We start from the raw sequence: 24924 nt of genomic DNA on the forward strand, positions 1-24924 counted from the left end.
TTTCTTTATAACATTCATCTTCACTGGATGAATTTACAAGTTTACAAGTTTGTATTTATTTCCTTGTAAGGACTGGAACTTTGTCTTTTTTGTTTACCAATATAGTCCCAAGACCTAGAATACATAAGACGCATAGTGGGTGCTCAGTGTGTATTTGTGCAATTAATAATTGTGTGGTGTGTTCATGCCTGTGTGAGAGCATGTACACACACACACACATACACACTCCTATCTGTTTATTCCTGCAGTGAATTTTAGTAGCTATATTTCTATGGTTAGTTCCACATATATTAACAAAAAACAGACTTTTAGAGTTAAGACCTCAGGTATTTTAGATTATTATCATCTCAAATGGTACAAAGAAAATGTAACACATTCTTTGCTTGTATTTCTTGCTTTGGGGTCAATTTGTATGTACAATAAGGTTCATTTTGACACATTGGGGACATTACTATGCTTCTTAGCCTCAACAGAGGAAATAACCTGGTTATTAAATAACCAGCTCTGAGGACTCATGTTTTCACATTTCAGCAAAGGTACCTGCTACAGCAACTGTGTGCTCCCCAAATGCAAAAGCAGAACTTACTTGGCAGACATTGGCTACAACTGATTTCGTATGCAAACTCTTATTGTAGTGAGTGCTATCATTTCCATGGAGACAGAGTGGTCTCTACCACTGCTAGAATTCTTGAATCACTTAAAAAAAAATCAAAAAGACTTTAACCAGAGATATCATTCAAGGTAGTCTCTGGAACTGATTATGATTAGATGATAACTTCATGTTTTTAAAACGCAAATACAGAAACACAGAAATTTTACCCTAACTTTGGGATAAAACTAGTTTGATAAACATATCTGCTTTTATTATAATGGTTGACTTATGTTTATTATTGCTTTCACCTCACTATTTTTATTCTAACTCATCCCCTCCAAAAAAAGTAGAGGAGAAAAGAAGATAAAAGGAGAAAAATATTTAAAGTGGCACATAGATTTTTGTTCTGACTCCTCATTCTCATACCATGGTAGATAGTCCCTCTAGTGTCATCTGTTTGTTAAACCAGAGAACAGGGGCATCTTATAAAACCCTATTCAATGTGCAAAACAACAAAGGAATCTAAGTTTTAAGTGTCTCAAATATATCTTTACAGGAAAACACAGTACAAATTTTGTCAGCCGATATGACCCCCGATTTAATAGCTGGATACAACTTCCGCCCATGCAAGAACGGTAAGTGTTTATCTCTCGCGTCTGAAACATTCGTGGCTGCTTTACCTGAAGGAAGGATACTGAATGATTTTCCACGATAAGGTATGCTAAACAAAGCCAATGAATGACACTGGAGGCAGAATACAAAACCTGGCCTGGGCAACTCTGATTAACTGCCTCATTAACTCGATGGACAAAAATAATAGGTCAAGTATTTGTTCCAGCGTAGGAAGAAAGAATTTATATACTTGTCTTCTTTGGGTTTTTTTTCACATTAAAGTTTACTTTTTTATTAAAGTATAGTTGCTGTGTAATATTATATAAGTGTATAATATAAAAAGTCACAGTTTTTAAAGGTTACACTCCATTTGTAGTTTTAAAATATTGACTATGTTCCCTGTGTTGTGTAATAGATCTTTGTAACTTATTTTATACGTAATTTGTACTTCTTAATACTCTACCCTATCTTGCCCGTCCCCACTTCCTTCTGCCAATTGGTAACCCCTGGTTTGTTCTCTGTATCTGTGAGTCTCCTGCTTTTGTTTTATATCCACTAGCCTGTTGCATTTTTTGGATTCCACACATACGTGATATCATATGGTATTTATCTTTGTCTGACTTATTCCACTTAGCATAATGCCCATCCATGGCTTGTCTTCCTTCTCCATGTTGCACTAGTTTTTTTGACAAGCAGAGCTACAATTTCATGGCTATTCCACTCTTCTCAGTTGTAATTTATTCAAATCTTATCACTGAAATATAAAACACTATTCTCACAACGTATGTATTTTGATGCAGATATTTCAATATTAAAGTTTCCAATCTTGCTACCTCAAATTCCTTATGTTTACTTCCTCAAGCATCTCCCCATCAGACGTTTAAAAACAGGTGATTTGCTATCTAATGAAAAGTCAGTTTTGCAAGATGTCATCTCATTTTTAATGTATGCAGTGTTTATCTCACCGAAGTTTTCTAACATCAAAGGACAATAAGGCAACTGTGTTTGTACACATTCAGTTCTCCTGACTATTAGGCAGGAAGCCATGTCTTAATATATACATGCAAATTCACATACTAAATCTTGAACACTTGGTGCTTTTCAAATAATATCTCAACATCCTCATGAGCAAATTTTCTGATACAATAGTAACAATAAGCTGCAAACTATTTTCTCTTCTCAGTTGAACTAAGAAATAATTCTTGTTCTTATTCCTTCATAGCCTTAACATCTCCTTTTTTAAACATTCAGTCAGATTACACTGTTGTTCTGTCACTAAGTCATGTTCAACTCTTTGTAACCCCATGGGCTGGAGCACACCCGGTTCTTCTGTCTTTCACTATCTCCACTCGCTTTGAATTTTCTCAAATTCATGCCCATTGAGTCGATGATGCTATCTAACCATCTCATCCCCTGCCACCTGCTTCTCCTTTTGCCTTCAGTCTTTCCCAGAATCAGAGTCTTTTTCAGTGAGTCAGCTGTTTGCATCAGGTGGCCAAAGTATTGGAGCTTCAGCTTCAGCATCAGTGCTTCCAATGAATATTCAGGACTGATTTCCTTTAGGATGGACTGGCTTGATCTCCTTGCAGTCCAAGGGACTCTGAGGAGTCTTCTCCAGCACCACAGATTACACTGAGATCAAGTTAAATCCTTAATCGTGGATTCCAAGTGAAAAAAATTTCAGATCATACCATTCACTCAAAAAAGTACATTACTGCCAAAAGAGAGTAAGAAGCTCTGCTATAAACTTAGTGTCTAATGTCCCATTCCATATAAGGATATTGAAACTCTCTTTCAAGGGACTAAATGTTACACACTGAAAACGACATTTTCGTCATTTTCGTCATTTAGTCATTTTAGTCATTGTCTAAGGACCACAGAGAGGAATGCCTAATTCAAAGGTACCTCAAGGGATTATTCTGGCTCAGTTAATATCTTGACAAATTTCTCAATCCTCCTGTTGTGTATTCATATATATATAAAAGCTTCCTGAGAGAAGAGCTTCTTTCTTGGAGAAACCTTCTTTCTCCAACATACCTAATTTCTCTCCTTTGGGGGTTATTTTCTGGTTGCTATTATTATTAGCTGCATCACTTTAACCTTTGATCCAAACTATTCCAAAAGTTTTATTTAAAAAAAATTAAGTATACATCAAAACATGTTTGAGATGTCAGCATCTCATCACCATGGTCTCCTTTGCTGGGGGCTGTTCACCACAATAATTAACCTTCATGCCTTGGGTTTGGGAGGCATAACTCACGTCGCGGTCAATTATCTCACTGTAGAGCCCCTAAGGATGAGAAGTATTGCTGCAAAACCTAATTAGTAATTTTTTTAAATGTGCATTGTTTACTTGATATTCTATAATGACTTCCTCGGAGGCACTATAGCCTATCAGGGCAGGGTCCTACTTAGACAATTTTTAGCAGCTCATTGACCTGATAAAAAGACCTGCCATGGTCTGTCGGCGCCCGGCAGCCACCGTTGACAGGATGGACTGTTTAACGTTTCTTTCCAAGTCATTATGGTATATCATGTCAGGTCCCTAGTAAAAGAAGTTTTTTTTTAGATTTCGAACAATCAACTCGATAGACCAAATAAAGAGCTCCTTCCAGAGCTGAATGGGAAAAGGCAGATCTCACAAATGCCCAGTCAATCTTCTAGCTCCATATCTCCTATGGGTTGGTTGACCTGGGCAGCAATCCACAACTTAAAATGAAATTCTTCTGTCATTGCCAAGCTTCCATTCACCCGAGCAAGTACAGTTAGCTACCAGTGTGGTTTAATTGGTGATTAAACAAAGAAGGAAAAAAATTGAAAATATATGAGATACTCTTCAGATTAGAAAAGAGATTTCTTGAGATAGTTAATTGAGTTAGCTCTGCATTGTATAGACCATGAATCACCGGAAGTTCCCCACCTCCCTCCTTCCCTTGTGTTCGGGTCCTCAGGCCTTTCAGTCATGTCCGGCTCCTTGCGGCCCCATGGATTGTAGCCCGCCAGGCTCCTCTGTCCATGATATTTTCCCAGCAAGAATACTGAAGTGTGCTGCTAAGCTCTCCTCCAGGATATCTTCCCGACCCAGGGGTTGAACCTGTGTCTCCTGTATCTCCTGCGTTGCAGGAGGGTTCTTTACTGCTGAGCCACCTGGGAATCCCCCTCATACCCTCAGCTGCTGCCAAACTGCTGAGAAGTTGTTACTATGCTGAGAAGTAACCAAACTGATTAAGAATAATGGAAACACATTGAAAGTCACCTCTAGGGTCACCCACTCTTACAGAGCTGGCTGGGCAAACTCCTCAGATATCTTGCCTAATCAGAGCTTCCAAAAGAGTATAATGGAAGTGCAGCACACCCTCCCAGTTCATCAAGGAAATGGGCACATGACCTCCAGGCTTACTCAACCATAGGTCAACTCATGAATTGTATGTCTGCTACCTATGAGGTTGCTGACAGAAGGGGTTAGAAAAAAGTACAAAGATAAATGTAAAGCTCAACAGTTGTTTTGATCTCCGACTTAGGATTTGATTCTTCAGTAGGAAGAGGGCAAAAATGAACGATTGGATCAATAAAAACGCTTTGGTGATTTCCATTATGTTTTCCCAAAAAAAAAAAGTAGACATTTTAGGTGTTATTCTTACGGAAATATTACCTGGAGAATCCCAGGGACAGGGGACCCTGGTGGGCTGCCATCTATGGGGTCGCACAGAGTCGGACAAGACTGAAGCGACTTAGCAGGAAACAAAAAAGAAAAAGAAAAAAGAGAGGGCAGGGAGGGAAGGAAGGACAGAGGGAGGGAGGGAGGGAGGAAAACCACTTGGGAAGCACCAATAACAAAGCTTGTTTCAGAGTAAGTGAAAAGCAAGGAGCATGTACATCAAAGAAGTTTCCAAATTTAAATACTTTGTTTCTAGCAGCCTTACAAGAAGCAATGAGAAACAATATTCTGTTTGACAAAATCTGTTATTTTTAACCTGATGGTAAAAGTCAAAAGTTGAAACAGAGATAGCAAAAGTGTTAGTGGCTCAGTCATGTTGGTCTCTGTGACCCCATGGACTAAAGCTTGCCAGGCTCCTCTGTCCACGGGATTCTCCAGACAAAAATACTGGAGTGGGTTGCCACTGCCTGCTCCAGGAGATCTTCCCGACTTGAGGGATCAAACCCACATCTCCTGTCTCCTGTACTGCAAATGGATTCTTTACCCAGTGAGCCATCAGGGAAACCCTCTCAGTATGACTCTTGAGAATATGAACTGACCACCTTAAGCTTCAAGAAAGGGCTTATAAAAATCTGTACTATACACAGGTTCAAAGTATATTTGTAGAGGGCATCGATAGTCATTTTAAACTTATCTCAATTCATTGAATATCACCTCTGGCATTGGGACAGGAGGTGGAGGGGTGGAGGAGGGAGAGAAAAACAACTTGAAATACAGATAGTGTCATTCCATTAAAAAATCTTCAATAAGCTTCCTTTTGCCCCCAAATGAAGTAGACTAATCAGGTGTGCTCTTCATGTGGGGAGGAGGGGCAGGAAGCATTCCCAGGAGAGACCTGGTGTGGTAAAATTTCAGCCTCAAGCAAATGTTCACAGTTGCTGATAGACCATTAACTACCCAGTGCTTCTATAATGCATTTCATGAATTCTCACTTTGGGCATGCAAGGGAATAAGTCAGAGACTCAGAACCTTAGCTATTAAAATTTCTACATAAAAATGCACTTTTCATCAGGAGGTGAAACCTACTGATTTTTTTTTCCCCATTCAGAACCTAACAGTGACACTGTGTGGATAAAGCTAGGAGTACACACAGAACATCACATTAGGAATGTCGGGGATAGAAAGACAGCTCTGACAGCTCCCTCGGGTGAAGAGAGGAAGGAAGGAGCAAGATCAGAAAGAGGGAGAAAATTAAACTGTAGACAAGATAAAAGGAGTTCACACTGCCAGACACTGCCAGAAGATCTTTCTCTGATTCTCCACTACCTAAACTTAATTTAATAGAGCGTTTCATGCTTGTTATGACTAGCATTTTTTCTCTTCTAGACCAGAATATAGTACATATAATACAAAGAAGAACTTAGAATATAGTATATTGCAACTAACATGGTCCAAATTATGGAATTGGCCCACTAAAGATGGTTTATTAGTAAAATTAGTAACTTAATTGTTTCAGAGGTTCCAAAACTTGTAATAGAGTCATACAGAAGAGGGATACTGACCTACCCTGTGTCAGTGATGCAAAAAAATATCTGTTACTTTAGTACAAATTTTCATAGACATGTCAGTCTTTTCAACGAAATATTTTAACTTGAGAAGGTAAAAGCACTAGTAAAGCAACCTTGACCCATCATATTCAATAACAGAGCAATTGAAATCTGGCTAGAGAAATGGAAGGAACTAGGGGTCTACGTATGTGCACTTAATTTTGCTATTGTTTTTAAACCTAATTTTATGTTTAGATGAGTTTTTATGTCCTTATACCAAGAAATTTCAAATTTTTAGGTTTTAAATTCCCTTAATAATGTGATTAAAAATTCCCCTCAAAATCTTTTTCTCCAAACATATGCCTCCAAAAAAATGCACATTCACAACATATATGTACACATATTTATAATATATTGGAGAGGGAAATGGCAACCCACTCCAGTATGGTTGCCTGCGAAATACCATGGACAGAGGAGACTGGTGGGCTACAGTCCATGGGGTCACAAAGAGTCAGACATAACTTACAACTAAACAAAAGCATTATGTGTGTGTGTGTCTGTGTGCATATTCACCATATATATATATGTATATATATATAATTTTATTTAAAAGACTTTTTTACAATTTCAGAGCTTCACATACCCCTCAGAAGACATGGGCCCAGGTTAGCAGCAAACTTTATTTAGTGAAATCTATCTCACCTGTTCTTCATTCTCCTTCATAACATTCTCTCTTTTTCTATTATTGCTCTCTTCATCATCTTTCTGAGTTTTCTACAGCACACATTTCTGTCAAAACCATCAAGAAAATATAGAAAAAAAAAATAGCCAAAATACTACTCTCAAATAAACAATGATGCTAACAAGTCCAGAACTATCCAGAAAAACTAAACTTTATATTCCAGCAATCCCATTTTTGCATATACAGTGTATCCAAGGGAACCAAAATCAAGATCTTAAAGAGACACCTGCATTCCCATGTTCATGGCAGCATTACTCACAAATGCCAAGATGTGGAAACAAACTAAGTGTCTGTTGACAGATAAATAAAGAAAATGTGGTGTATATATAAATATGCAAGTATGTGCTCGTGTCCAACTCTTTGTGATCCCATGGACTGTAGCCCTCCAAGCTCCTCTGCCCATGGACTTTTCCTGGCAAGAATACCGAAGTGGGTTGCCATTTCCTCCTTCAGGGGATCTTCCCAACCTAGGAATCAAACCCATGTCTCTTGCATCTCCTGCATTGGCAGGCAGATTCTTTACCACTGTGCTACCTGGGAAGCTTACACACACATATATATATACTGGAATATTATTCTGCCACAGAAAATAAGGAAATTCTGCCATTTACATGACATAGATGAGACCGAAGGTGATTACACTAAGTGAAATAAGCCAGACTGAGAAAGACAAATACTGTATATCACTTATATATAGACTCATATTTTAAAAGTCAGAGGTAAAGAAATGGAGGTTAAAATGGTGGCTGCCAGAGGATAGGGGTGAGGAAAATAGGGAGAAATTGATGAAAGGATGCAAAGTTTCTATTGCAAGATGAGTAAGTTTTGAGGATCTAATTACAGCATGGTAACTATAGTTAATAATACTTATTGTTTACTTGAAATTTGGTAAGAGAGTAGATCTTAAGTGTTCTCACCAAACAAAAATAGAGGATAATATATGAGCTGAAGAAGTGTTAATTAATTTGATTGTGAAAGTCATTTTACAATGTATGCATGTACCAAATCATCACACTGTACCCTTTATATTTATTATAGTTTTGTCAATTACACCTCAATAAAACTGGAAAAAAAACTGAATACACCACCATCTATTGCATATGCCATATGTCTATGGGTTTCCCCAATGGCTCAGCGGTAAAGAATCCTCCTGCAATGCAGGAGACACAGGAAATGCGAATTTGATCCCTGGGTTAGGAAGATCCCCTGGAGGAGGCAATGGCAACCCACTCCAGTATTCTTGCCAGAAAAATCCACGAACTATAGCCTGGCAGACTACAGTTCATAGGATGACAAAGAGTTGACATGACCTCACGACTAAGTGTGCATGTATATGGTACTAAATTGTGTTTAAAAATTAAAGAATTTACTCATCACTGAAAATGCTATTAGAAGTTTATATGCAAACATCACAATGGCTGATTTTTTTTTAATTTTTATCCAGACAGTGTCAACTGACAGTTCATGAGAGTGAACAAAATGTTGACACTATGACACGCACTTTACAATATGTCATATGGTCAGGCAATCTGATTCCAGAATCCTAACTGTTCAAGATGCTATCTACTGCTTCCCAGAGGTCTTGATACTTTATAAGCACAGCTTGGAAAATCTTCAAACAATATAAGTTTTCCTGATTCAAAACCTCTAGGATTCTTTATTTTGCTATTGACTTTGCCCAAGAGTCTTGGCATCAATTTTTATAAAATTTTATAAATAATTTTTATAAATTTTTATAACAACAATTCATCAAACATAAGTTATGTTCTCTGAGGGGCTTGTGCATACATGCTCAGTTGTATCCAACTCCTTGTGACCCCAAGCATAACCTTGCAGGCTCCTCTGTTCATGAGATTTCCCAGGCAAGAATACTGGAGCAGGTTGCCATTTCCTTCCCCAGAAGATCTTCCCAACCCAGAGATCAAACCTGAGTCTCCTGAGTTTCCTGCATTGGTAGGCAGATTCTTTACCACTGAGCCACCTGGAAAGCCTCTGAAGGGCTTGGCACTTCACAATTATTCTTTTCCAGTATTGACCCACATGTTATCCTTGTGAAGTATATTATCCCAGTAGCATCAATGAGAAAAAAAGAAGCTAAAGATTAAAGTCTTGCTTCAGATTGCAACCTTGTCATCCTAACTCTAACTTTTTGAGTCTTCCTCCAACTTCTTTTCTCCCTCAGCTTTACTAGTTGTTTACTAGTTGTTTACTAATTAGTTGTTAAGCTTTACATCTTCCTTTACCATATCTTGCATCCCCACTTTCCATGTCTTCTACCAGAACTCTATTTCAGGTCCTCAATCTCTCACTCCTAGATTGTATTCTCCCTCAGAAAAGCCTTCCTGTCTCCAATCCTTTCCATACAACTTGCATGTCTTTTGCCTTTGAGGGAAGGTGGGATAATTTAATAGTCTTTCTTGAAAAGAGATTTTAAAATATCCTATGGCTTTGTTAAAACATCAAAAGCTACACAGATGAAATTCCTAAGAGCAAAATTTCAACACTATATTCAGTCCGAAAAGTTTCTCTACTTGCAGTCATACTGGGGGAGAAAAGAAAAAAAAAAGATAATTGAAGAAAAATTTTGATGATGTAGTTCTCTTATAAATTGGGAACAATGACCCTTGAAGGACCATAAAGAAAGTGAATGTCAAGATAATTTATTATTGTTACATTATCTACCTCATTTTTCACTTTGTCTTACTGAGCTGTGATATCTTTACAAGGTACCAAATATCCCAAACATTAGTGAACACTTGAATAGTGTATAAAAGCAAGATAAAAAAAGCTGAAACAAAGAGTTGTCAATTTCTCCTCTACTGTGATTTTAGTGTCAATAATGTTAACCAGGATGGGCATTACAGATAATTACTATTCAAGGTCTCTGATTTAGCAAGGAGTCTTATGTGTAATGTCCAAAGCTCTGTACCCTTTCTGGGGCTTCCCTGATGGTTCTGCAGATAACGAATCTGCCTGCAATGCAGAAGACACAGGAGATGAGGGTTCTATCCCTGAGTCAGAAAGACCCCCTGGAGATGGTCATGGCAACCCATTCCAGTATTCTTGCCTGGAGAATTCCATGGACAGAGGAGCCTGGTGGGCTACAGTCCAAAGGGTCACAAAGAGTCAGACACGACTGAGTGACTAAGCTCACACAGCACCCTTTTCTGAAGCAGGATGCCCCCACTTTCCCTGACTGATCAGGCTACTTTGTATTTACAGAGGGTTTTGTTTTGTTTTCATTGTAGAAGAGCCAGTTTCTATGCATGCCGGTTGGACAAACATTTATACGTGATTGGTGGACGGAATGAAACTGGTTATTTGTCCAGCGTGGAGTGCTATAACCTGGAAACAAATGAATGGCGTTACGTGTCTTCTTTGCCACAGCCTCTGGCAGCTCATGCAGGAGCAGTGCACAATGGGAAAATATACATTTCAGGCAAGTCATTCCTCCATTTTCTGCTACAAAGTTCAGTTCCAAGGCACTTTCTTCACTTGTGTGTCTATGTTTAATTCACAGGCGGTGTACACAATGGAGAGTATGTCCCGTGGCTATATTGCTATGACCCCGTCATGGATGTCTGGGCTCGAAAACAAGATATGAACACAAAACGCGCTATCCACACTTTGGCTGTAATGAATGATCGCTTATATGCAATTGGAGGAAATCATTTGAAAGGTCCTCTTTTTTTAAATCACAATAACATTTGCATCTCATGTTTCTTGCTAAGGGGGTTTCTCGTTAGATAATCATAGTTAACCAAGTATAAAACATGTTGACCAAAGAAAATCTACTCTTTGCAAATTAGCAGTACCCTTGGGCAAGCACTTATTTTGGCTCTCCTGCAGATAGGATTATTTTGAAGTTACCACACACATTAAAGAAATGAATAATGATGTCTACAGAAAATAAAAAACAAGAGCATTAATAACTGAAAAGCACAAACAATTGGTTGTAACAATGAATTCAGTAAAATAAATTATCCCTATCACCAAATTATAGTAATGGATTTTTTCCAGAAAATTGTTTTTGTAATCATCATAAAGAACTTTCTTTTTAAATTTAGAGCTGCACAAAGAAATGAACGTGATTTTTCTTAAAGAAAACAGAATTTCATGTCTAAATTTAGAATTACTTCTTTGAAGAGTTGAATATCAAACCATCTATGATTCTCAACTTCTTTCCATTTGCTTATTTAATAAGTAACAGTATTTTTAGAACCATATATGGCTCTTTTCCCTCCTTATTATGTATATGGCAACAAGTTTTTTGTAGTTTGTGGGCATGTGTGCAGCACTAAATTTTACAGGAAAGCAAAGAGAGCTGTGATATTGAGAACATTGTGGAATCACTTTGAGCTTCAGTTTTCTCATCTATAAATGAAGAAGCCGGTCAAGTTGGTCTCTAAAATCTCCTCCAGCTCTGACCTTCCATGATTCTTAAAACTGAATGAAATGAAATACAGGCCATCTGGGCATGGCACATAAGGCCATTCTATGCATTTATTTTCCAATCATATACCCATATATGGGATTCCTCGGTGGTTCAGATGGTAAAGAGTTTGCCTGCAATGCAGGAGACCTGAGTTCGATCCCTGGATCGGAAAGATCCCCTGGAGACGGGAATGGCAACCCACTCCAGAACTCTTGCCTGGAAAATCCCATGGACAGAGGAGCCTGGTGGGCTACAGTCCATGGGGTCACAAAGAGTTGGACATGACTAAGAAACTTCACCTTTGTTCATGCATTTATTTTCCAATCATATACCCTTCTTAAACCACAGGTTAGATATGCACATTTTTTCTGTTATTTAGCAATACATATCTACCCCTAAATGTAATAAGTACTGGATAAATGTCATTTTTAAGTAAGTATTTTCAAGTTCATAATAGTTAAAGCACATCATCACAGGTGTTTACATAATCAGACTGTCAAAAAAAGTAAAAGATTTTGATAGAGTTTAATATTCACTTAAGAAAAGCAATAAAGTTTAGTCTGTAAAAGTGTGACTTTTGAAGCCTATTCATTTGGTTTCAAATCTCAGCCTAGCTACAGGCTATGTGACTTATTTAGTTTTAAAATTCCATCTGTTCCTCAGTTTCTCATCTGTAAAATGAATATAATGTAGAAATATCTATAGGGTGGTTGAGAGGATTAAATGAGTTCCTTCATATAAAACACTTAGAAAAGAACCAGATTATTATAAGCAATCTATAAAATGCTTGCTTTAACTATTACTATTTTAAAGATTGTTCAGTTCAGTCGCTCAGTTGTGTCTGACTCTTTGCGACCCCATGAACTGCAGCACCCCCGGCCTCCCTGTCCATCACCAACTCCTGGAGTCCACCCAAACCCATGTCCATTGAGTCGGTGATGCCATCCAACCATCTAATCCTCTGTCGTCCCCTTCTCCTCCTGCCCTCAATCTTTCCCAGCATCAGGGTCTTTTCAAATGAGTCAACTCTTTACATCAGGTGGCCAAAGTATTGGCTTCAGCATCAGTCCTTCCAATGAATATTCAGGACTGATTTCCTTTAGGATGGACTGGTTGGATATCCTTGCAGTTCAAGGGACTCTCAAGAGTCTTCTCCAGCACCACAGTTCAAAAGCATCAATTCTTCAGCACTCAGCTTTCTTTATAATCCAACTCTAACATCCATACATGACCACTGGAAAAACCATAGCCTTGACTAGATGGACCTTTGTTGACAAAGTAATGTCTCTGCTTTTCAATATGCTGTCTAAGTTGGTCATAACTTTCCTTCCAAGGAGTAAGCATCTTTTAATTTCATGGCTGCAATCACCATCTGCACTGATTTTGGAGCCCAGAAAAATAAAATCAGCCACTGTTCCCACTGTTTCCCCATCTATCTGCCATGAAATGATGGGACCAGATGCCATGATCTTCGTTTTCTGAATGTTGAGCTTTAAGCCAACTTTTCACTCTCCTCTTTCACCTTCATCAAGAGGCTCTTTAGTTCTTCACTTTCTGCCATAAGGGTGGTGTCATCTGCATATCTGAGGTTACTGATATTTCTCCCGGCAATCTTGATTCCAGCCAGTGTTTCCTCCAGCCCAGCGTTTCTCATGATGTACTCTGCATAGAAGTTAAATAAGCAGAGTGACAATATGCAGCCTTGACATACTCCTTTTCCTATTTGGAACCAGTCTGTTGTTCCATGTCCAGTTCTAACTGTTGCTTCCTGACCTGCATATAGGTTTTTCAAGAGACAGGTCAGGTGGTCTGGTATTCCCAGCTCTTTCAGAATTTTCCACAGTTTATTATGATCCACACAGTCAAAGGCTTTGGCATAGTCAATAAAGCAGAAATAGATGTTTTTCTGAAACTCTTGCTTTTTTGATGATCCAGCGGATGTTGCAATTTGATCTCTGATTCTTCTGCCTTTTCTAAAACCAGCTTGAACATCTGGAATTTCACGGTTCACGTATTGCTAAAGCTTTTCAATAAGATTTAAATAAATCTTTGCTGATACTCCAAGGTAAGTCAACCTTTGCCAATGACATCTAGCCAGGCATTTTTGCTTTAAATTAATCCAAAACATCAAGAGTTGGGGTTTGGGAGGATTTTTTATTCGTTTGCTTGTTAGGTCTTTCTGACAACTCCTGATTTCACCCGTAAATTTATATATACATCTTCAAAGGTATAGCTGTCTATTTCTTGGCTCTGGTTATTTATTTTTAAAAAAAGCCCTAGCCTTTAATTGGAATCCCAAGAGCTTATTCTTTGATGATTCCATTTTGCTATGTCACTTAGGTTTCTCCCATCTCGATGTAATGCTGGTGGAATGCTATGACCCTAAAGGTGACCAGTGGAATATTCTCCAGACACCCATTTTAGAGGGTCGCAGTGGTCCTGGCTGTGCAGTGCTCGATGACAGCATTTACCTGGTGGGAGGCTACAGCTGGAGTATGGTATGTATCTACATTTACCTCCTCATCCTCCTTTTTGCTTGTGCTTACTTTTCATGTCCCTCCAAGTGTGTTACCACCCACACAAATACCTTTTGAGAGTATCATGTTTATATGCACACAGTAAATTACTTTAAGCAGTAAAATAGAATCAGTGTGGTTGCTGTAGATCTGGCTTGCTATCTGGTCAATTGTATCACAAAATGCAGTAGGTCTCTGCTTCTCTCCCATCCTCATGCTTTCCAGCTAAAAGTTGGGCTGAAGTGGTTTTACAGATGTCTGTTAAATCTGTACAGGAGAGTCTGAAAAGTTTCTGACTGGCAAAGCATAGAAAATGGAAAATAATTGTTCAGTTATCCACAAATTCTATTTAGGATTATGTAATTTGCCATTGCTTTCCACTTTGCCCCCCTCTTTACCATAAAAATTTCCAAACATACACAAAAACTGAGAACTCAGTGGGCCCTCATTAGTGCACCATCCAACTTCGACAATCAGTGCTTTGCAATACTTTATCCCTTCTCCTTCTAAAAATATTTGGTTGAAGCAGTTTGAAGCAAATTCTGGACATACTATTTCAACCTAAATGCTCCAGTATTTCTTTTAAAAAAACACTTGTTTATATAAACACACTATCATTATTACACCCAATAAAATCAACAGTAATTCCTTTATATCCTATCCATTTTCAAGTTTATCCCATTGATCTGGAAAAAAAATTCTGCTTTTCAAATTGACATGTTCAAATTAGGATTCATAAGGCCTCTCTTATATTTTGCTATTATATCTCATACATCCCCCACGATCTGGAGAATTACACCTGCCCCTCGTTCTGTCCCATATCATTGACTTGTTGAAACAGCAAGGTCAGTTATCTTATAGAATACCCAACATTCTGGTACTGGCTAATGATTTCCTTGTGTTGACATTTAAAAACAGTCTCCTGTCTCCATAGTTCCTATAGACTGTTATCGGTTGGGACCTGAGTTCAGCTTTTAAAAAAAAACTTTTTAAATTTATTTTATTAATAGCAATAAGGGAGGGGGGCTATGTAATTCAAATGACATATCAGAAGACACATAAGTCTAATGGTCTACACAGCCACTTTTGAAATGATGACTGTATTTTCCTATATATATATCCATTGGTTTTATAAGATTAATTTGGGGTTTTAATAATATTAATTGGCCTCATTTCTTTTGCGTCCAACAAGATTGTTATTTAAAGTTTTGAAGAGACTTAAAAAGTTATAGTCTTGTGGAAGTGAACTGTGTTGACATATATCACTAGATATTCATCCACGTCCTTGTTTGCTGGCATACATTGCTAGCTGCAAAAGTATGTGTGTTTGGAACCAGAAAATGATTATGTTGGTTGGGATTTTGGGGTTTTTTCTTTGCCTATGGTAAAAAACAAGGCTGCTTTGGTTAAGAAAGGGAAATATACAAGCACTAGCTGCTGAGGTTGACAAAGGAAAGAAGATCAAAGACATTTTTTTATTTCTCATGTGGCCCCTTGAAAACAAATAAATCAACATGTGAAGAAGTTGACAAACCTTCATTTCCAGTTTATTTTAAACTGGTTTTGAACCCTCTGTCTCTGATTTTTTATAGTAGTAAGATAAAAAATGGAAAAGTGAGGTGATAATCTAAAATCCAATTTGCTTCAATTATTTGAATATTTAAGATAATTGCTTCTTTTTCTAAACTTAAATAAGGGATAATTCCCAACTTGGGGTAAGTTATCATAGAATATTTAAGATAAATTTTCCTTTTTAAAACTTAAACCAGAAGGATAATTTCCAATATGGGCTAAGTTATCATAAAGGATTTGTAAACCATCCCAGTGTAGATGTGATAAATAAGGTTGCCGTGGCACTTTTCTGAACAGCCTTCCCTAAGGCTCTCTGCTCTCCATTCCAGGGAGCCTACAAGTCATCCACAATATGCTATTGTCCAGAAAAAGGCAGCTGGACAGAACTCGAAGGAGATGTGGCAGAACCGCTGGCAGGGCCAGCCTGTGCAACAGTTATCCTGCCCGCCTGCGTACCTTACAACAAATAACATCAGGAAACCCCGGAACGACACATTCTAGGAAGCAGTGACAAGTGACAGCCCTATTGTAGCCAGAACAATGCATTCTAATGGTACATCTGCCGAAACCCACTTTAGTGTCTGATGATTTACAAGAAGCTACAAAAGGAAAAGACCTGTTCTTGAACGGAAACTCTGTCTGTAACTCGGATCACATCAAACTTCCTGTGGTGACAGACTCTTCCATTTCAGACTGGTTTTAACTTGTCTCAGCTTTACGAAATCCCCCCACGTGGATCTCGACTTTCAACAGGAGAAAGAAAATACGGAGGAGTGCCCCCCGAGAGACCTGAGATCAGTATTGTGCATTGTAGTTTACCTGCATGTGATCTATGTTGAAGTTTTGGGGATATTGTGTTCATGAATGGTTCCAAATTTGACCCACCCAAACACTCATACTACATTACAGAAATGGCCACTGATTCTATATTCCTAACCTGTGGCAGCTTCACAGATTCTGTAGGCAACACAGTTATAGAAAATCATGTAAGACTGAAGAGGAATGTTTTTGTTTCCATAGAACTTCATTTTATATACCTTCTGCCCCTTACAGCACCTCGTGGGAACGGAGAAGAAAAAGATATTGGCTCTTGTGGCAACTCCTTTCTGCCCTGTCGGTTCCAGGCTAGCCAGAGTCATAAATTCTGTGTCCTCAGTTTTATCCAAAAGATTGAAACAAAATGCACTATTCAGCTTATAGTGGCTGAGGCTTTCTCATTTGGGGTAGCATATAAGGAGCGAACAGGGCCTCCCAGGTGGTGCTAGTAGTAAAGAACCCGCCTGCCAATGCAGGAGGCTTAAGCGACATGAGTTCAGTCCCTGGGTTGGGACGATCCCCTGGAGGAGGGCATGGCAACCCACTCCAGTATTCTGGCCTGGGGAATTCCATGGACAGAGGGGCCTGGCGGGCTGCAGTCCATGGGGCTGCAAAGAGCCTAATGAGCAAACTGTAGCTCCTCAAACAATAGCTCTCCCTCTTCCACACCTTCGGCTCTAGAAAAGACTCTAAATGTGGCTCTAGAAAAGCACCTCAACTCATTACATTTCTTTGTTGTCACCAGAGATGTCTGGGCTCAGTGAAGCGAGCCATCACTAGCTGTCTTGAGAAGCACGAGGAATTTAGGAGCAGAAGCTCAGAAAAGCATGAGACAGTATCAGTGTGACCTACAATAGGGAAAAACTAGCAGAAACGTGGATTTGATTTTCAAGCTCTTCAGAGCTGCCACAACAACAATTAGGAACAAATCAAAGCCTAAAATATGTTGTGAATCACCAAGAGATGTTTTCAAATCCCTCAACAAGTATGTTGTTCAAAAATAACCACATAGGGAAGCCACTGATTAAAATTGCCCTGGTGACAAGGTTTCACTGTGGAGCATGTTAAGATGGATGGGTGTACTGGAATCCAATGCCATTTCTACAGTAAAGTGCAATCCTTGTTGTTTTTGTATTTATTTGTATGTTCAGATCCAAAGGATCCGTTGTAAAAATATATATATATAAATATATATATCCAGTGGAATCAGCTTTTCATTTCTTTTTCCTTGATCACATATGAATACATAGAAAGAAAGGTTACAGTTGTGATAAAATTCCCAGCCGATGTCATGAAGAATACAAGGTCTCCTTCAAAACCTTTTATCGTCAATAGTTCCCATCTCTTCCGAAAGTCAGTTTATACAAGGGTATTTGCTTTCCTTGGACTTGTTCTTCATTTATTTTTTATTTCTAGCCAAAATAAATAAAAGCATTTATGAGAACTATAAGTAAAGCTTTCTGTATTTCAGAAAGGCATAAACTATTAGAAAGTGAAGAGTGAATAAATAAATAAATCACAGAGAATGTAAATTTTGTACAGTATTAGAATGTGTAAATGAAGCTTGCTTGGAAGGGGAAAACTTTAAATAAAAACTTTATGTACTAATTCAACTGTCTCTCATATTCTGACTTATAAAGCATGTGTATAAATCCATACACTAAGTTATTTGAGGGTTTTTAATTTGTAAATGCATAAATATTTTTATTCTGCAGATACACTTTATCAATTTATTTAGCTTCCTGGCCCTACATATATGTATGTAGCATTAATGCTAAAAACTACAGAATATTTCAGAAAAAGTGTTGTGAGTTATAAATCATGAACTGAATCTGGTTTTTCCATTGTAAAAATGTTACAATGAAGCATACTTATCCAACATCTAATAACAGAGTACTTATAGAAGTTATTAGAAGCACCTTATGCCTGAAACAATACTTGCACACTTTCTAAAGGGTAACCCTTTTAGAAACCCTAAACCCAGCCCTAACCCTAAATCAATCACATATCTAATTAAGTCAACTCTCTAAATATACAGTAGTTCCTTTTATTTGTAGAAATCTGTGGCCGGTGGGGGGGTGGGGGGAGTTGTGCAGGGCAAGGAAAGGATGGGGCTGTGGAAAACAGTAGGAGAAACTGAGGCATGTGGTTGCAGGTTTGGGCAAACTTCCAGGCAAAGAGCCTGCAAACTAGAAAGTATTTAATCCTTCCCTGGCAAATCTTCCATTATTGATGACTAAACTGGTAATTAAAGGGTCATTTGACTCTCCCCAGTATTCCACAGAAGCGAGAGTAATGGAGTTTCTTTTACCCACTGAATCTTCAGCTCACCATGCTACTGTAGCATAGCAGGAAAGGCCCTTCTCTATGGTAGCCTCCTCTTCTCCTGAGCCAGTGTCTAGTCATTGCAGAACCTCTTTCCAATACTCTGAAGCCTCAAAAGCTCTAGTGCTGATCGGTTATCATGATGAGTTAAGCAATTATACTTGGCTTTCTCCTAATCCCAGGGTCCACCTACTAAAGTCCGTGTGTGTGCTCAGTCATATCCAATTCTTTGCAACCCCATGGACTGTAGTCCACCAGGCTCCTCTGCCCATGGAATTTTCCCAGCAAGAATACTAGAGTGGATTGCCATATCCTTCTCCTTAAGTCCATGACTAGACTAAAACTGGAAGAGAAAACATAAGGACCAGATTTTAAAAAATTAATTAGGCTGTGTCTGTGGTCTTAAAATTAGTATCTGTGTGTGTTCTCCCCTTTGAGGGCCAAATTTCTCATTTCCCAGCTGCCTGACATATCACTTATCACTATCAACATTGTAAGTATCAAGTATTTATTGAGCATATCCTCAAAGGCATCACTGTAAATTCCAGGATTCTGATTAAACTTGGTTCTCTAGGTCAAAATATTTTTAAATGAACAAGCAAACCAGCTAAAATTGGATTGGTAAAGCATAGCAAAGCCAATTAATACACACTGGTGAGTATCTTAATAGACTGAGTTCCTGTGGATGAGGTAGAAGGAAGATCATGACTGATCAGGCCTGACTTCCCTAGAAGCACCTGACCTAGAGAATGTTGAAATTTTGGTGGAAAATAAAATGGCAGTGAGAAAAAAGAAGAAAGGTCAATATGAGGAGAAAATATCCAAATACTGAGTATGTTTGGTACAATGGTAGAGCTCTACTCTGCCTTGTGCATTAGGTACGGGCCTTATATTGGGTTGTATGTGCATGTGATGTCACTCAGTTCTGACCAACTCTTTGTGACCCTATGGACTGTAGCCCGCCAAGCTCCTCTGTCCATGGGATTCTCCAGGCAAGAATACTGGAGTTGGTTGCCATTTCATTCTCCAGGGGTTCAAAGCCACATCTCTTATGTCTCCTGCATGGGCTGGCAGGTTCTTAACCACTAGCACCACTTGAGGAGCCATATATTGGGTTGTGTTTCTTAATAAAGTTTTCCTACATTGGTTGACTCTCAGGTTTGGTGCATAAACAATATGTTCAGATCTATCTAGAGATGCGGACTGAGAACGTGTGTCAAGAATACAACACAATGGGGTAGGACTAAGGAAAAAGTCTCCTACAAATTGAAGCTTGAGTGGCCTATTCTATTCTAGGCTGTTGCCTAGCATATATTAAAGACTCAGTAAATGTCAATTCTTAACATTAGCAGAAGTAGCATTACCTTAATGTTTTTAGCTCACTGATATTGTTGAAAACAAGATGGTTGGAGTGACTTGACATTTAGGACTGTCTACTCAGGCTCAGAATAATTATATCACTTCAAGTAAAGTGGTCCTTGATTGTGATCTCTCCTTCCATTTTTTCACTTATTAGGTTGACTCTTTCTCTGTGACCTTCCAAATCCCCTTTGTACAACAAAGTGACATATGAGAAAAGGCAGGGGGGAAGGGGAACACTTGGCTGCAGGATGAAGTCACCCTACATTTAGAGAGATGGCAGGCTCCTGACTCCCAATCAAGTCCCTCAAATCTGGGTCATCTGGAAACTGATCAAACTAAATTAGGAAAGTAGAATAAAGGAATGGGATTTAGTTACTGATTCAAAGTTTTATGAGCAGTATTATAACAACATAACACTTCCACTGACTTCCTGTTTGTTATGCGTCAGGCACACTACTGGGCATTTCATGTGTTTTCCTATTTACTCCTCTAAACAGCTCTATAAAGCAAATGTTAATCATATATGAAAAGTAAGGACACATGCTCGGAAGAGATAAACTATTTGATATACAGCTCATAGGCAGCAGAATTAGGATTCAACCTAAGGCTTTACGCCCATCCTCCAACCATCATATTCTCCTGCTAACAAAGTTAATTTCTTAGATCAATCATTTGAAATCATGTAGGAAATCCCAGTGAACTGGCTGCTTTTTCCATAAGTGACTAGGATGTGCTAGAGGGGAAAATGAACAACTAACGATAGTGCATTATGGCAAATGCTATATGGTTGTTGTGAATGAACCACTGGGAAGAATGAGCAGAAGGAACTTGCTCTGTGAACTTGGGGCGTCCTCCAGTTCCTCCAACTTCAGTTTTGTCATCTGTAGATAGAGTGATAATCTCATCTTCAGAACATTATTGAAAAAATCATACGTAAAGAATGTGAAAACACTTTGCACCTTGTAAACCCTGAAGAAAAATACACAAATCAGCTATTACGATGCAATGATTAAATCCAACTTCTAGCCTGGCAATGACACCTTAAAATCTGGCCTCAGTCTTGCTTTCAAGTCACATTTTTCTTTGCTGTTCTGTTCATTGAGCATTGTGAATCCTTGCTTTTCCACATAAACAGCTATGCTTTTCCATCTTTGCCTTTTTGCTTATGCAATTTCTCCACAGAGAATGCCATTTCATGCTCAACACAATCTATTAAAATCCTGTCTTTAAAGGTCATGTTCAGACTTCACTGCCTTCATTAAGCCTTCGTGATCACAACAGTCCTGTGTGATGGTTTTCATCTGACTTCCCATGGCTCTCTTACTTTCTATACTCCATACTATTTATAAGATTTTATGTCTTTCCCCCTTGCTAGATTCAGCGTTCCTTGAGGGTAGAGATAATAAGCAATATGTGTTTGAAAAAACCATGAAGTCATGAAATATTTCTCGAATAAAAGTCCTGTGTTTTTAAATGATTAATATAATCGAGTTATGGACATTTTGGGAAATACGGAGGGATGAAAGAAAATTACGTTTAACACAATGACTTGTCTCTTGGGCTCCGGACTCTTCCCTGTCTTTTTCATTTGCACTTTTGCATTCTGTACAACTGGATTTATATCTTTCTTTAAAGTCTTTATTGAATTTGTTGCAATATTGTTTCTGGCTTATGTTTTGGGGCTTTGGCCACAAGGTATGTGGGATCTTGGCTCCCTGACTAGGGATCGAACCTACACTCCCTATACTGGAAGGCGAAGTCTTAATCACTGGACTGCCAGGAAGATCCCTGTATTTATATCTTGATCTCTTAAATCTTCAACATTTCATAAACATGTTTCTATGTGACAAGGTGGTCTCTATAGTAATTTTTAATAATTTCATAGTATGCTGAACAAACATTCAAACATTGGCAAATTTCGATTTATGTACTGGTGTCACAAGTAATCCTCAAACAAACATTCTTTTGTGTTCTTTCTGATTCCTCAAACCAGTTTGACTCCACAATTCATGTTCTTTTCAACTACTAATATGGTTTCACCATAACATACTCTTTGAAATACATGAAAGTTTCTAGCTCTCCAGAGATGTTGTTTATTCAGCCTTCTCTGATCCTTCTCCTCAATTAACGTGTAATGAGAAAAGCTGCAACTCCCCCACCTCCAAGCTCTGCCAGAATAGTTGTGGTAAATTGTACCCTCCTTGTGAATGGACTGAGACCACCACCAAGCTCTCACTTCAGACCAGATGGCATTCATATAGTTTGGCAGGAAGTTCTTTACTTGTTCTTACAAGTTTGTCTTAAAAGCAATTCAGATTATTAAAACCAGCTGGGATGTGATGCCATGTCAAATTTATTCATTTCTTTTCCAACATGATTGGCCATGTTAAACCAACTCTAAGGAAAGAAAGAAGTTTAAAGCCAAAGGCCCTTAAGGCTATGTGTCTGATGAGAAAATATAATCCAAGTCTCCCTAGATCATCACTAGGGTGGTCATCTTTGTTTCTAAATCCTTACAATATTTATTATAATATTTACTATCTATATTTTTCACATAGTTTACCTATCACATATTTTATTATATTGATGATATATTATGATATATTTGTGGCTTGTTTTATCTAATCCCCTTGGTGGACAATGAACAATGCATGAAATGGTATGTTTCTCCACAAGGCTTTTCCCAGTGTGGTGCTCCATGAATGAGTAGTGGTTGACTTTAGAAGTATTAGAATCCCTGGAGTAGTGGAGTTATTTCCACCTCATATTGAAAATGTAAGTTGTACATGGATTTTCTGAGAGACAATCTAACCATTGCCAGTAAGACAAACCCTGCAAATAGCCTTAGTCTGTGTGTGTGCAAGCTAGTTGCCTTTGTCATTTTAACCATGTCCCCCCTATTTAATGACTGTGAAAGCCAGAATTTGTATGCAAAAACTCTTGTTTCTTCATAAAAACATCCTATTATTATGAAAATCTTTGCCCCGGTACACGAATGGGATTGTACTGGTGTAATTCTGGCCCCCAGCTCAGAAAACAACACAAATACTGCTTCTTGGGTGATCTCTTCACCAGTGACAAAGCTGAGTATGTAAGAATTCTTGATATCCCTAGAGCATTTTTATGTTTTATGCTGTTGGTGTTTTGTTCATGTATTCCTTCCACTATGGACAAAGCTCTATGATGGTCCCTGCATAGGATATACACATCCCTAAGTAACTACAATGCAAGGTATACAAGCAATGTTATCGTTCAATCACTTGGTTGTGTCCAACTCTTTGCAACCCCATGGACTGCAGAATGCCAGTCTTTCCTGTCCTTCACTATCTCCCAGAGTTTGCTCAAATTCATGTCCATTAAGTCGATGATACCATCCAACCATCTCGTCCTCTAAAGATATACACATATGGCAAAGTGGGAATTCCAGAAAAGAGTTGATGTCCAACTAGGAGAACCAGGGAGTCAGGCTGGGTCAGAGGAAGTATACAAAGTCAGTACTAAGTAGAAAATGAATGGATCTTTTTTCAGTTAATGTTTGTAAAGACAATCTCTGAAAATACAATAAATAACAACTAAGCCAGTTTCATATAGAAAACTACTAAATACATAATTGATGAAGAAAATGAAATAGTGTGAGGTCAAGGAATTTTCATGTTTAGATAGAGCAAATTAAGCCACAGCAGGCCAAGACTTCCATATTTTTCAAGGCATTAGAGAGCTATAAAAGCAACTAGGACTAAATGTGCTCAAGTTCTAGGGAGGGAAATGTGTTCTGAGGTGAGCTTCTGATGGCCAGTATTTTTTCTCTAGGGACATTTTCAAGCCCTGGCCACATTTTGATCAACCGTAGCCCAGGCAGAGGATCAATCCAATGGGAAAGAGAAACCAGCCAACTTTAGCTGTTACACAGAACTGAAGTGACACAATGAAAAACCCGAGGAGCCCTAAACACAGCCAACTTTGCCTGGAAGGAAATTTCTGGAGTTCTAGTGTTATACAGGAAGATGGGGAACTAGGTCAAAACTTCTAGAAAGCAGGAAAAAGTTCCCACAATCTCAAGACTTGCCAAATGAAAAGAATTGCTTCAAATACATGACTGCTCACTCCCTTAGGACATTTGCAAATTTTAAAGTTTTATGAGTTGGAAGGATAGTTACATGGAAAATGGCTAAAGGGAAGAGCTGGATTTTCTCTGGACTTCAAGGTTGAGGACACAAAGAATAGGCTCTCAAGCAAAAGCCTGGGAGAGCCTGTCCTAGGAAGAGGGACCCTAGCCAAGCTATATCCATGACTGAATTGAGATAACCACCTCCTCATTCTATCTGCATAGCAGAAAAAGAAGACACATGCTCTAATGGAAGATAAAATTATATCCAGCCACCATAGTACATTATTTAATACACAAAACAGTGCATTTAGTCAAAAATTCCTAGACTTGAGAAAAGTAGAGCTCCATATGCTTTATAACCAATAGAATAAAACAGAGACTAGAAATCGACCTGCTGATCCAGATTTTTGAGCTAGCAAGGAAATGACTATAATCAATGTGTTAAATAAAATATAGGAAAAGTGAACAAAATAAATGAAAGGATGAAGAATTTCACCAGAGTACTAGGATCTATTTTGTTTTTTAACTTATGGTTACAAAAGGGAAAAGATTAGAGAGAAGGATAAATTAGAAGGTTGGGATTAACATATATACACTACATAATCAACAAAGACCTACTGTATAGCACAGGGCACTCTA

At 38.3% G+C, this 24924-nt stretch overlaps 1 protein-coding gene across 1 annotated transcript in view; it reads left to right on the forward strand.

Annotated features, from left to right (window-relative positions):
- KLHL14 (kelch like family member 14) overlaps positions 1-16144 on the forward strand; it is a 109485-nt gene extending 93341 nt beyond the window's left edge. Inside the window, exons 4-8 of the mRNA XM_052660565.1 lie at positions 1149-1227; positions 10400-10590; positions 10672-10830; positions 13927-14084; positions 16004-16144. Of these exons, the coding sequence (XP_052516525.1) occupies positions 1149-1227; positions 10400-10590; positions 10672-10830; positions 13927-14084; positions 16004-16144 (728 nt within the window). The remainder of the gene's footprint in view (positions 1-1148; positions 1228-10399; positions 10591-10671; positions 10831-13926; positions 14085-16003) is intronic.
- Positions 16145-24924: the final 8780 nt, after the last annotated feature.

Source organism: Budorcas taxicolor, chromosome 22 (genome assembly GCF_023091745.1).
Source record: "Budorcas taxicolor isolate Tak-1 chromosome 22, Takin1.1, whole genome shotgun sequence".
NCBI classification, from domain to species: Eukaryota; Metazoa; Chordata; class Mammalia; order Artiodactyla; family Bovidae; genus Budorcas; species Budorcas taxicolor.